This window comes from Dasypus novemcinctus, chromosome 4, assembly GCF_030445035.2.
Source record: "Dasypus novemcinctus isolate mDasNov1 chromosome 4, mDasNov1.1.hap2, whole genome shotgun sequence".
NCBI lineage: Eukaryota > Metazoa > Chordata > Mammalia > Cingulata > Dasypodidae > Dasypus > Dasypus novemcinctus.
The window spans coordinates 144,306,456-144,320,022 of NC_080676.1; the positions used below are offsets into that span (position 1 = coordinate 144,306,456).

The 13,567-nt window shown below is 35.5% G+C and overlaps 1 protein-coding gene across 1 annotated transcript in view; it reads right to left on the reverse strand.

Moving 5' to 3' along the window:
* Positions 1-3,060: 3,060 nt before the first annotated feature.
* Positions 3,061-13,567, reverse strand: part of MRPL39 (mitochondrial ribosomal protein L39) — a 29,796-nt gene continuing 19,289 nt past the window's right edge. The window contains exons 9-10 of the mRNA XM_004468682.5: positions 5,848-5,895; positions 3,061-3,165 (exon numbers count right to left, since the gene is read on the reverse strand). Of these exons, the coding sequence (XP_004468739.1) occupies positions 3,118-3,165; positions 5,848-5,895 (96 nt within the window). The 3' untranslated portion in view covers positions 3,061-3,117. The remainder of the gene's footprint in view (positions 3,166-5,847; positions 5,896-13,567) is intronic.

Consider the following 13,567-nt stretch of genomic DNA (forward strand, 5'->3'; position numbering starts at 1 on the left):
ATGACTGAGGGCCTGTGTCCCATGTATGAGGTCCCAGGTTCAATCCCCAGTACCTCCTAAAAACAAACAAACAAAAAAGCCAACACTCACTGGGGAGGAGATATAGCTCAGTGGTTGAATGCCTGCTTCCCATGTATAAAGTTCTAATTCAATCTCTGGTACCTCCTAAACAAAACAAAACAGAAAACCAACCAAACAAATAAACAAAAAATTGTATGACAGCAATACAGGGATACACAAAGGGACCAATGGAACCTGATATATGACAAAGAAATAATTGACAATCCATATAGGGGGGATACAAAAAAGTGAGTCTTTCCATCACTTTCTATGCAAAAATAAATTTTAATTATACAACTAAATATGAAAAACAAGACTTTAAAATATAAAACATACAGAAGAATGCCTTATAACCTCAAGGTAGGGAAGGCTTTCTTAAATTTCTTTAATATAAATCATAAAGGAAAAGATAGATAATTTTGACATTAAAATTAGAGACCACATAAACAAAATTAAAGAAGCCAGACCAGAGAAAGATTTAATTTCCTAAATAAAGAACTATTAATCTTAAAGGACCAAAGAGCCAGTTTAAAAAAAAAAAAAATGGGCAAAAGCTATAAAGTGGTAACTCACAGAGAGAGAAAACCTTACTGAATCAACAAAAGAAGAAATGCCCAGAGTTGCTCTATGTTCAGTATGAAACAGCACATATCCAACCAACCAAATATACGGAAATCTCACATCTGTGTTTGTGAGGGAATGAGGATAGGAAGTAAAATGGTACAACTAGTAATATTTAGTTATTTGAAGATGCACTTCCAATTCTAGGGACACACCCTAAAGATACTATCTAATGTGTACACAAAGAGACATGCATAGGATATTTTCTGCAGTACTGCTTGTAATACTGAAAAGTCAATAATGTCCTCAGTGGCCATCAATAAGATGATTCATTAATTATGGGATTAATCATGTAATGGAATACCACAGCTGAAATAAATGTATCAGCTCAAAATATATTAACATTCTATACGTAAAAACATAATGCTGAAAAATAAAACTTGCAAAAGGGTATCTGAAACCAAGAATGTTTAGTTTTAAAACTTAGGGAACAATTTAATATATTGTAGTAAAAATATAAAACCATAAAGGATACAGATATGCACAAACAAGACAGTGGCTCTTCTTGGGAGAAAGGAAATGACATAGGGAAGACCTTCAATATATGTGGACCTTTTTCTAAAACCAAAGTGATCTGAATAAATAAGGCAAAAGGTTAACAGTTGTTAAATTTGGTTAATGGCTAAATATGTGCATGGCCGATGTTGTTGGTTACAAACAACAAATCTATTCTAGCTAGTTTAAGCAAAAAACTAAATGGCTTAAAAGTCTTAGTCTTGGAGGTCAGGAGGTTATGTGGCTGGGAAATATGCCCATTATTACACCAGGAGCTGTAGGGAAACAATGCTGAGCATACTCTCACACCTTGTACCTTGACACAGGCCCTCAACCACTAATGCCTCAAAAAGCCACACATTACTGCTCCCCTCAACAAAATGGATGCCGTGTGTCACTCTGTCTTCACAGCACACTCTTCCAAAGAAAATTTCACACAGGTATGTCTGACTGGTGAGCCTCCATTACCTGTATGAGCCCTAGCTGGAAAGATCATTAGGAAATTAAGGCTCACTCTTCAACTTGTTAACATCCACAAGGTGGGAACATTCTAACAGAATGAAAAGTGAAAAATGGAACAGTAGGATGTCATCACCTAAAATACAAGTGGAGGGAGCTCCATGAGAGAGAGACAACCTGCCCAGCTGGGCCCAGACAAGCTTAGAGATGGCAGAAGACTGAAGAGGAGCTGAACATAAAGGGATTAATTAAAGGGTGTGTGTGTGTGCGCACGTGCGTGCACAGAGAAAGTTTATATAAAAAGGAAAAAGAACCAGATTGCCATCGGACTTCTCTTAGCAACATCAGATGCTGGCAGAATGTGCTTTCCAAGTCCAGACAGAAAATTACTCTTCAATCCGGAATCCTTGATGTAGTCAATCAATCAATCAAATTTAAGTACAAAACAAAACCACTTCAGAAATGGCAAGGTCTCATCTCAAACAGTTTTTCTTAGGGAGAAATTTAAGAGACAGGCATTAGCAAAATGAGAAAGTCAATCAAGACACAAGAAGATATGGACTCAAGAAAAAACTAGATCCAACGCAGGGAAGAAAATTAAGTCTTCAGATGAAACCTATGCAGCTCGCCAAGAGAGCAAAGAGTACAGACTAAATGGGAAGAAATTTTTTAAGCAAAACATTTTTGAAAGAATGATAATCAAGGCTTATTCCAGATGTGGGGAAACAGGCATTCTTAGACTGCGGTTTGGCATCTTTTGGTAAAGCCTTTTGGAGGCCAGGACCTGGTAGCATCCATCCGTAACTCCACTACCAGAAATCTTCTCCTGCAACATTACTTATATATATGACAGTGTGGAGTAGTAGATAAGAGGATGAACCCTGGAGTGAGAATGCCTGGGTTCAAATTTCAGGATTGCCAAGTGCAAGCTCAAGGTCAATGCTGTTTCTTCATTTACAAAATGGAACAGCTTCTCAAAAGCTGTTGCAAGGATTTACATAAGAGGTTTCACGTGAAGGGCTTATTAGCACAATGTACAGTACATACTAAATACTCAGGTATATTCATAACCTATTTACAAACACTTGTGTTTTGTACAAAGATATTTACTGCACCACTGTTTAAAATAGCAAAAAATGGAGGGAAAAGGGGATAGTGGATAGTATGATCTTATTTATGTTTTCAAAAGATTAGATGTGCATGTATACATATAATATATTTATAAACAGAGAAAAAAGGGATAAAAGAAGAAACATGCCAAAATGCTACATCAGGAAGTAGAAGAGAGGTTTGTTTCTTGGTGTGAAATTTTTATTATGAGTAACAAAAGTTGTTTTATCCTTTAGTGAAAATGAAAAGTAAAGATAAATACATAAGTCTTGGGGAGAGAAAAAAAGAGTTGATCTTCAAAAGCACACACAAACATTTTATCAAAAAATCTTTATTTTAATTTACTATACATATTTAAATTTTAGGAAGTTCCTAGGTAGATGCACTTTTCTCTGTAGGTTTAATTTGATCTTCAGTTACCTGTGAAAATATGAATAGCTTTACTTTTTTAATAAATACTTTCAGTTTTTCCCTACACCCACCATTTAAAATCTTTCCACAGTCCTTCTCATATAATAATTCTTTGTCTCACTCCAGTAATAATTATAAAAAGTTGAATAGGAAGAAAAGACTTACAAGGCCAGTTTACCATTACAAATTATCAAGTAAAGTACAGTGATCTCACTCAAAATAATCTGAGGCATATTATATATCAAGGCTTCTCAGGTCTGTCATTTTTCTATAAAACAAAATCATTAATATAAGAAAAAAATACAACAGGAAAAAGAATGGGGGAGGAGGATGCTTTGGAAGCAAGTATATTGGTTTGGGATACTTTCCACTAGGTCTACTCCCTGTGCTAAGTGCTGAAACAAGATATTTGAAATCTGTTTTGTCCAAGAGGTATGAGTCTACTTAGAATACAGCACATTACAGACTTAGTCCAAATAATATCGGTATGTCCATACTTCTATCTTGTCATTCAGGAGCATCAAACAAACAGGGTTAAGGCTAAAGTCCTCATCAACTCCAAAACTGCCCCACCTCCTACATTCTCCAGCTCCTTGAAGAGCTCTACCAGCTTCCCAAGCTGGGCATTTGAAAATCTACTCTCCTCTTAACTGCATATCAAGCTTTCATGTTAATTTTACCTAAGTAACTCTCACAGCCATTCTTACTGCCAAGGCTGAATGTTAGGACATTTCTATCCCCCTAAAAGGATACCTGACTTCACACACAGCTATCTTCAACACTGCTCCCAGAACGTGATTTTAAACAGGAAAAGATGACCATGTCACTTCCCTGTTCAAAATTCATTTACTCTCTCCCTATCACCTTCAGGATGGAAAAATGTAAACTCCACAGCACAGAAGACAAGCCCCTCATATTCTATTTCCAATGAACTTTTTTGGATTCACCCCTGTCTTGCATGTGATCTGTACATTCAGATTCATCTTACATTCACCACGCTTTTCATTCCTCCCTGCAAGTAGCTTCCTCTGAGATAAAATTCCACTCAATGCCCAGCAAATTATCTACCTGGCCCACTTTTATTCATCCTTTAAAACCAGCTTAACAGATGCCAATTCCTGGCAATCTTCCTTAACCAAACCTCCAGCTTGCTTTGGGTCTTTCATTCCTATATTCTAGAGTCCCACATGTACATCTGAACTATTGCTTATAGTCTAGTTATCCCATTAAAGTAACTTCCTTAAGAACCACAAGTATATTTCGTTCATTTTTATACCTCCAGACCATAACAGTACCTGGCATATAATAAATACTCAGTAGGTCTTTGTTAGTTGACCAATTAATCCATTTCTTTTGGACAAACAAAATGAGGTAGTGGTAGGAGGCAACTAAACTAGAACAAATATTTCAAATATGACTATTCACTGATTTCTATTAGATATCCTAGGTTACTGTCTATTCTACGTTGCTGCATTTTTCTTTCCTTTCAAGTGTTCAGTTATTCCTTCTTGAGTTTCCCAAGCCTTTTCTTAGATAGTCATTACTTTCCTGGTTTCTTACTCTAAAATGATCACTCTGGCCAACCAGAGAGACAAATTATTCTACTCATTCAAACATATTTTCTTCTTATGAGAAAAAGAAAATTATATCCACAAGAACATTATGGCTAAGTCCCTAAACAATAAATACTACTTGTTAACTCATTAATAAGGATTAGGTTTATATAGCACTATGAAAAATAATAGAATTTATTGGGCAACTCCCTCATGTGCCAAATGTTGCATTCAAAATTTGAATCACACAAATATATAACATACCATGAATAGATTAACAGACTGAATATAAATGTAATACAAAAGAAAACAATCAATCCAATGTATAAACAGACAATATTTGTTACGATATTATTCTGAGAATTTTTCATGGAGAAGGAGAAACTTGGGTGAAGTAGTAAAGAATGAGTAGGCTATAAATAAATACAATGGAAGAGACTGGAAGAGGAATCCACTCAGAAGAACTGTCATGAAGAACTAAAACTTGAGAATAAGTGATGTACATTCACTAGTGTGCTTACAACTTTGATCAGAGGGTATGTAAAATTGTGAGAAATCATGGTAACTAGGAAAGGCTCACAAAGTCAGCTATTAGGTAATATAAGCAAAAGATGAATATTAGCAAATGAAATAAAGAACAGGGATAGTTGTGGTCAAGAAGATAATCGCTTGTGAAATCTAAATATTAATGACAGAAAAACACTACAGAAACACAAGCATTCAAATTTGATTTTGCAAGGCATTTGCACATTTAATATGTCAGCTATCCAGGCAGCTTTAACAATTATCTGATAAATTGTAATCCTTTAAATGTTTATTAAGTTTATAAAAAAAATCATAAGACCCATTTAACACCACTACAGCCATTAAGAGCTAATCCTACTAGATAGCAATATTCTTCTTTCTCTTCAAGATCTATACGATCATTCATATGACATTAACAAGTAAAATCAAAGGAGAATTTCCATACTATAACTTTCTTTTGCCAAAATACGACTGGGTTAAACAAAGACAATGATGCCTTAACAAATGAAACAACAAATTTCTTTTTTCTTTCTTTCTTTTTTGTTTATTATTGCTTAATTTCAGTGAAAATTTCTTCATAAAACACTACTCATTAGCTGTTAAAAACACTTACCATTTTCCGAGATCTGTCCAATAGCTTATCCCATATTGTAAAATGTGCCTTTAAAAAGAAAAGATTTTCTATGAATTAAACAAAGCAATAAAGTTCAAGTAAAAGTGACTCAGTCTTTATATAGCTTTCAAACAAAATAAATAAATAAAGAGCTAGGCAGCATTAATTAGCTAAGTGGTTACAAAAGTGAATCAGAGTAGGGGAAATGGTACTACAGAATAGCTGCTTTGTTTGGCATTTAAGGAAAAAAGATTTAAGGATTGAATATGCCATTCTTCTTCTTTTGTCCCTCTTAATCATTTCCATCATAGAAAGCATTCCTTCTAATGGCAAGCAAAAAACTGCCCCACTTTCCCAGATTGCAGTCCTTTCCTTGAGCAGTCAATTTCAAAATGCTAGAGGTCATTCTTCAAATCATACACAATCACAGAAAAGGTTTATTAAGAAACAATTGTGACATCTTCTCACTGAAATCCCAGAGGATTTAGCAAATTACTCTAAAGAACAAGTAAAAACTAACAAAGACAGTAGCAAAATTATAGACCCAATTACATTAATCCTCAACAATCCTATACAGAGGATTATTAGAATGTATTAAAGAAAACACTGCAAAGAGCAAACTGAGTACATCAATTTTATTAAGTCAAATAAAAGTGATATTGAGGCACATGATGGGCCAGTGACTATTTTACACCTAATAAGCTGGTAAAAGCTAAAGAAAAGGTAAAATTACTAAATATCTACATGCAGCTAATTCTGGAGAAAGAGCAGGCCAGTGTTTTAAAGGGGAAAACCATGCCTGAATCAAGCAGAATGAAGAGCTGATGCAAAAACCTTTAAGTGGGAATCAGTTTGCCAGATTCAAAGAAGAAAAAGTGTGGCTGAAATACAGTGGTTGAAAGAGTGATATGATATGAACTCAGAGAGGTAAGCAGAAGCCAGATAATGTAGGGCTTTGTGAAACAGGGTAAACAGTTGGGATTTTATTGGTGGGAAACCTTTGGAAAGTTTGGGGCAGGGGAATTCCGTGATCCAATTTGTATATTAAAAAGATCATTCTGGCTACTACGTAGAAAATGCACTACAGAGAGCAAGAATGCACACAAGGAGATGTAGATATGAGAAAGAGGGATTTAAACAAGGGATATATTAATAGTGGATGGATTCAGGGTGTGTTTGGGAGTTAAGAGCTGAAAGGACTTACTAATGAATGGGACAGAGGAAGTGGCTATGAAGGACAAGAGAATCAAGGACTGGGAAGTGGACATGGCTTAAGCAATTGAGTTCCAGCCTAACACAAGAGGTCCAGGTTTGGTTCCCAGTACCTCATAAAGAAAATGAGCAAGATAGTAAGCTGAAGCCACAGGCTGGCATGGTGAGCTGACATAACAAGATGATGCAACAAGAGACAAAAGGAGGAAAGCACAATGAGAGACAACAAAGCAGGGAGAAGAGGTGGCTCAAGTGATTAGGCACCTCTCTCCCATATGGGAGGTACCAGGTCCAGTTACTGGTGCCTCCAAAAAAAAAAAAGACGAGCACACAACGAACAGACACAGCGAGTGCAAACAACAAGGGAGTGGGGAGGGAGAAATAAATAAAATAAGTGTTTAAAAAAAAAGAAAGAGAATCAAGGATTACCTCAAACAGGTAGAGGATGGTGCTATGGAGAAGGCTAGGAAAAGAAGTATCTGGACAAAAGTCAAGAGATCTGCACTGGCCATATAAAGTATGAGATGACTACAAGCCATATATGTGGAAATGCCAAGCAGGCAGTAGGATATAGGAGTTTGCAAATTCCCAGGAGACTCTGAAACCAAGTGACAGAAGAGATGACATAAAAAGAATATTTATGGAATCCTGGCATCCCAACCTTTTGACATTGAATAAAGAGCCAGCCAAGAGAACAAGGAGTGTCCAGTCACTTAAGTTCAAAAAAATCTAAGAGCAAATCAGTGCTACTAGAAGAAAGTGTTTTTAAAGAGGAGGTAATGACTAATTGGTTCAAAAACTAAGAGGTCAAGGAAAATTGGATTTGGCAATATGGAGGTCACTATAGACCTTAAAAAAAAGAATCTCAGTGGAATGTCATCAACAGAAGCCTGACTGGAGTGGGTCTAGGGAAAATAAGAAGTGAAGTAGTAAGAGACAGCAACTACACAGATAACTTTTACAAGAAGTTTTACAGTGAACAGAAAGCAGGAAAAACAGGGCAGGCAGTACTAAGGGGATGTAAGGTCACAGGAGAGGTTTCTTTAGACATGATATCTTTAAAATGCTCATCAAAATAATTCTAACGGGGAAAGTTGTAGGGAAAATAATTGTGGAAGTGGAGTCCTAGAGAAGGTAAGAGTGACTGCATTCTGAAACATCAATAGAGGGACTGACCGTTGATAAGAGCAGGAACAGGTCATCTATCATTCTACAAGAAAAGGTGGAGAGCAAAGGGACATAGGCGGGTAGGTTGGGACTACCTGGTGGTGAAAAGATGGAGTTCCTATGTAATGACTTCTCTTTTTCTAATGAAATATGAGGCAAGATTATCAACTAAGAGTGAAATGGAGAGGAAAGGTTGTAAGAACTGTAAGGAAAAATACGTGAAATAGTCCCTTTGAAGAGTAGGAAAGCAAATACACTGGTGAAGCATAGGAAGACTGCCAGGCAGTTTAAATTTTTGATCATGAATAAATATGTAAATAAAGAAAAATAGAGCAAATGGTCCAGTTAAACATTTAAAAAGACTTAATACCAAGAGAAAAACGTTAACTTGGGCCAAGAGCTAGAGAAGACATGAAGAGTAAAATAAAAAAGAGATGTAAAAATAATGTACTTATCTGGGAACTGATAAAAATTCCTTCTCTAAGAAAGAGTACCAATCTCTCCAAATCTGAAGAAAACATATTCTCAAAGACGGGACAATGACTACTCAACTGAGTTGAACTGTAAGCAAGGTTTCAATTCTGCAGAGTTGTATAAGGACAGAAAATCTGAAGACAACATCAATGTGGATTAAATACATGTAATGCATTTTTGAGAAAAATAATTTTCTGATTTATCAGATAAACACCTCTGAACTATCAGATAAATCCAAGAAAGTGACTTCAAAGTCACAGTATAAAAATTATTCTCACAGTATAAAAACTGAGTGGGCAGTAATCCACTCAAACCATAAAAACTGGTACATCCACTAAATAACTTGAACTCTTACTATAGACCTAAGGAGACACAAAATGTATCTAAGAAACTTAAAATCTAATTGAAGTATATTATAATTTAAAAACAGGGGGTTATCCCTGGAGATTGGAAATGAAGACTTTCACTTTTTACTATGTATATAATATTGTTTGAACTTTTTACAATGGGCTTAAGCTACTTCTGTAATTTTAAAATTAAACAACAGAAACTAATTGAAAGAAAAGACACACACACAAAAAAAACAATTAGGAAAGTATATGTCACAATGCCATGTGTAGAGAACTGCTATTAATAAGAATTAGCAAACTAGGGAATATGGAGTGACATACTTTTCCTTGTTTCTCCTCCAACTAAGTATAACATAAAACCCTGAATATTATATATAAAACAAACATAAAGACTCTGAAAAGTGAGGGGGAAAGGCAGCCTGGATAGGAACCTCAGAACAAGGAGCATTTTGGTGGTGAGTTCCCTGGGTTTCCCTTTTGCCTCATTTAACCCAGACTTGAACCCAAAAAGTCAGCAACCCAGAAACCCCAAAAGGCACAGACAGAAAAAAACCAACAGAAAACAAAAATCTGCCCCCTCTACCAAAAGACAAAGAAAAGGACAGACTAGCAAGACAGAATACTTTTTAAGATAATAACCTCTCTACTCTAGTCAAATGCCGTAGAAAAAACTATGGCCCCACCTACACCTCCAAAGACTGAGTGGGAAGCCTAGATTACAACCCATACAGCTACAACGAGACACGTCAATTCTGCTGCTGCTGTCAAAGAAGGCCAAGAAGGGAGCCAAACCTTTCAAACCCACCAAGTGGTAACAAGCCCCAGCCTTCTCCCCACCAATAGCGGTGATTATCAGTGGAGACCACAGGGAAGCCTAGACTTCAGCCCAACCAGGCAGTAACAAAGCACTGCTGGGGTGGCATCAGAGGAGACCTAGTAAATTATCAGGACTTTCACCACCACTGAACAGTAACTAGGCCAACCCTTCCCTCTAGCTGTCAGTGGTAGCCACATGGGGAAGAGGAAGGAGACATTCCTTCCCCTCCCGGCCAGGGTGATAACAGCAGAGTCCCAGCCAGGAGCCAGAATTCCCACTCCTGCCTAGCAGCCACAAGGAACGCTTTCCCTCTAAGATGGAAAAGGAGGTCCAGTGGGTAACCTGGATCTATACCCACACCTGGCGGTAATAAAGGTGTTGACCCCCGGCCTTCTCCTGCCAGAATGGGAAGTCAGATAAAACAGATGTAAGTAAGATTATAATCTTATAGCATAGTACCCAAAATGTTAGGCATCAAATGAAAAATCACTCATCATAGTAAGAACCAAGAAAATGTCAATTCAAATGAAACAAAGAAAATCAATAGAAGCTAACAGAGATGAAAGAAATGTTAAAATTATCTGATAAAGATTTTAAAGCATCATCATAAAAATGCTTCAAAAATAATTATGAACAAACTTAAAACAATGAAAAATTAGAAAGCCTCAGCAAAGAATTAGGAAGACACTGCAAAAAAAACCAGTCCATATAAAGAACCAAATGGAAATTTTAGAATTGAAAAATACAACAAAGTAAAAAATTAAATGGATGTTGTTTCAACAAACAAAAACAATGAGCAGATAACAAGCAGACAATGAACAAAAAAACAAGCAGGGAGTGGATGTAGCTCAAGCAATCGAGCATGCGTCCCTGACATGGGAGGTCCCAGGTTCGGTTCCCGTACCGCCTAAAGAAAACAAGCAGACAACTAGCAAAAAACAATGACCAAAACAAAAAGAAAAAAAAAATTCAATGGATGGACTCAACAGTAAAATAGGGAGAACAGACAAAAGAATCAGTGACTTGAAGATAGAACAACAAAAATTCCCCAATCTGACACAACAGAGAGAAAGTAGACTGTGAAATAAATGAATAGTCCATCAGTGACCTGTGGGGTTATAACAAAAAAAATCTTAACACTTGTCATCGGAGTTCTGGAAAAAGACAAGAAAAAGAGGGGCTAAAAAAGTACTCAAAATAATGACAGAAAACTTCTAAAAACTGGCATAGGACAAAAACCTAAAAAGTCAAGAAGCTGAGTGAACCCCAAATGGGATAAATTCAAAGGAATCCAAACCAAAATACATCACAGTCAAAACTTCTGAAATCTGCAAAGAAAGAATCTCAAAAGCAGCAAGAAAGAAATATCACCTTACCTGGAAGAGAAAGCAATTTGAATGACAGATCATTTTTTCATCTGAAATCTCAGAAGCCAGGGGAAAGTGGCAAAACATTTTCCAAGTGTTGAAAAGCCTGCCAACCCAGAAAATATCCAACCAGCAAATAAATTTTTTGGGAATGAAAGGGAAAATCAATATATTCCCAGATGATGGAAAACTAAGAGAATCTGTCTCCAGCAGACCTACCCTAAAAGTATGGCTAAAGTAGGTTCTCCAAACACAAAGGTTCTCTAAATACAAGGAGTGTGGGAACATCAAGAGAAAGAAAGAATAACAGAAACAGTAAAAATATGGATTAAAAAGAACACATTTTCCTTCTCATCTTGAGCTTATAAATTACTTGTGACCATTGAGGCAAATATAACATTGTCTGAAAGGTTCTAAATATATGTAGAGAAAATATGTAAGGCAATTATATTATAAACAGGAGAAGGAAAGGGATAAAATAGGAGGTAAGGTTTGTACACTTCACTTTAAGTGGTAAAATATCAACAACAGTAGACTTTGATAAGTTATTTATATAAAATGTAATAAATAGAGCAACCACTAAAAAAGACAAAAAAAAATTTAAAAACACACTAATTTTCATAAATCAAAAGGGAATTCTAAAAAATGCTCAAGTAACCCAAAGGAAGATAGGAAAAAGAAAACAGATAAACAGAGAGGTAAGACAAACAGAAAACAAAAAATAAAATGACAGCCAAACACATCAATAATTAAATGTAAATAGTCTAAGTATACCAATTAAAAGAGGAAAGACTGGCAGAGTAGATTAAAAATATGAACCAATTATATGCTGTCTATAAGGATCTCATTTTAACTAAAATGGTATTGTTAGGCAGAAAGCAAAAGTATGGAAAAAGCTATATCATGAAAACGTTAATCAAAAGTAAGCAGTAGTTACTATATTAATATCAGTTAAAGTAGACCTCAAAGCAAAGAAAACCACTAGAGACAGTGTCATAGGGATAAATGAGTCAATCTACCAAAAAGATAATAGCAATCCTAAATATATATACACCAAACAGACCTACAACAAAACACATAAAGCAAAAACAGGTAGAACTTAATTGACAATTATAGTTGAGATAGCAACACGTTTTTCAATAACTGATGGAACAATCAGACAGAAATTCAGCAAAGATAAAGAAAAAATCACACCACTGACTAACAGGATATAATTAACATTAATGGGAGACTCCATCCAACAATGGCAGAATACACAATCTTTTCAAATGCCCACAGAACATATACCAAGGTAGCTCATATCTTGGACCATAAAACAAACCCAACAATTTAAAAACACTGAAATCACATAAAGTATGTTCTTTGACCACAAAGGAATAAAACTAGAAGTCAATAATGGAAAGACAGAAGGAAAATTGTCTTAGGAACTGCCAAAATTAAACAACACACTTTTTCTTTTTTTAGGTAGGTACCAGGGCCAGGGATTGAACCTGGGACCTCTGATGTGGGAAGCCAGCACTCAAGCACTAAGCCACATGGGCTCCCCTGACTTAGTTTTTTCATTTATTAGTTTGTTTTTAGGAGGCACCAAGAACCGAACCCAGGAGCTCCCATGTGGGAAGCAGGTGCTCAACTACTTGAGCCACATCCACTCCCCAACAACGCATTTTTTTTTAAAACAAATCAATTTTATTGATACATATCAATAAAGCATACAATTTATCCAGAGTGTACAATCAATGGTATCTGGTATACTGTACATTTATCATTTCAATCATTATTACAACATTTTCATTATTTCACTAATAATGACAATAATAAAAAACAAACAAGAAAATTCTTCACCTCTCAATCTGTTTCCCCTGCTATAGCTGCTATTTCTGGCTGTTCTTGCACAATTATTTATTTGTTTATTAAGTAGTTTTATTGAGATATATTCAAATATCATATGATCTATCCAAAGTGTATAATCAGTGGCTCTTAGTATAATCACAATTTTGTATATTCATCATCTCAAACATTTTAGAACAATTTCATTACTTCAAAAAGAAAAGGCTCCACACCTCTTAGCATTCCTGCCTCATTCCTACATAAACACTAATCTAATTTCATCTTTGTAAACTGATTTATATTTACATTTTATATAAATGGAGCCATACAATATGCAGTACTCTGTGTCTGGTCTCTTTCACTTAGTATAATGTGTTTTTTTTTTTAATCTGATAATATTTTGTAGTATTAACGAAGATTTGTTGAGCTTCAAAAAAAAAAAAAGATCTTATATTTGCAGTTTTACCCATATCCATATTTTACATAATATATTCCACAAAATA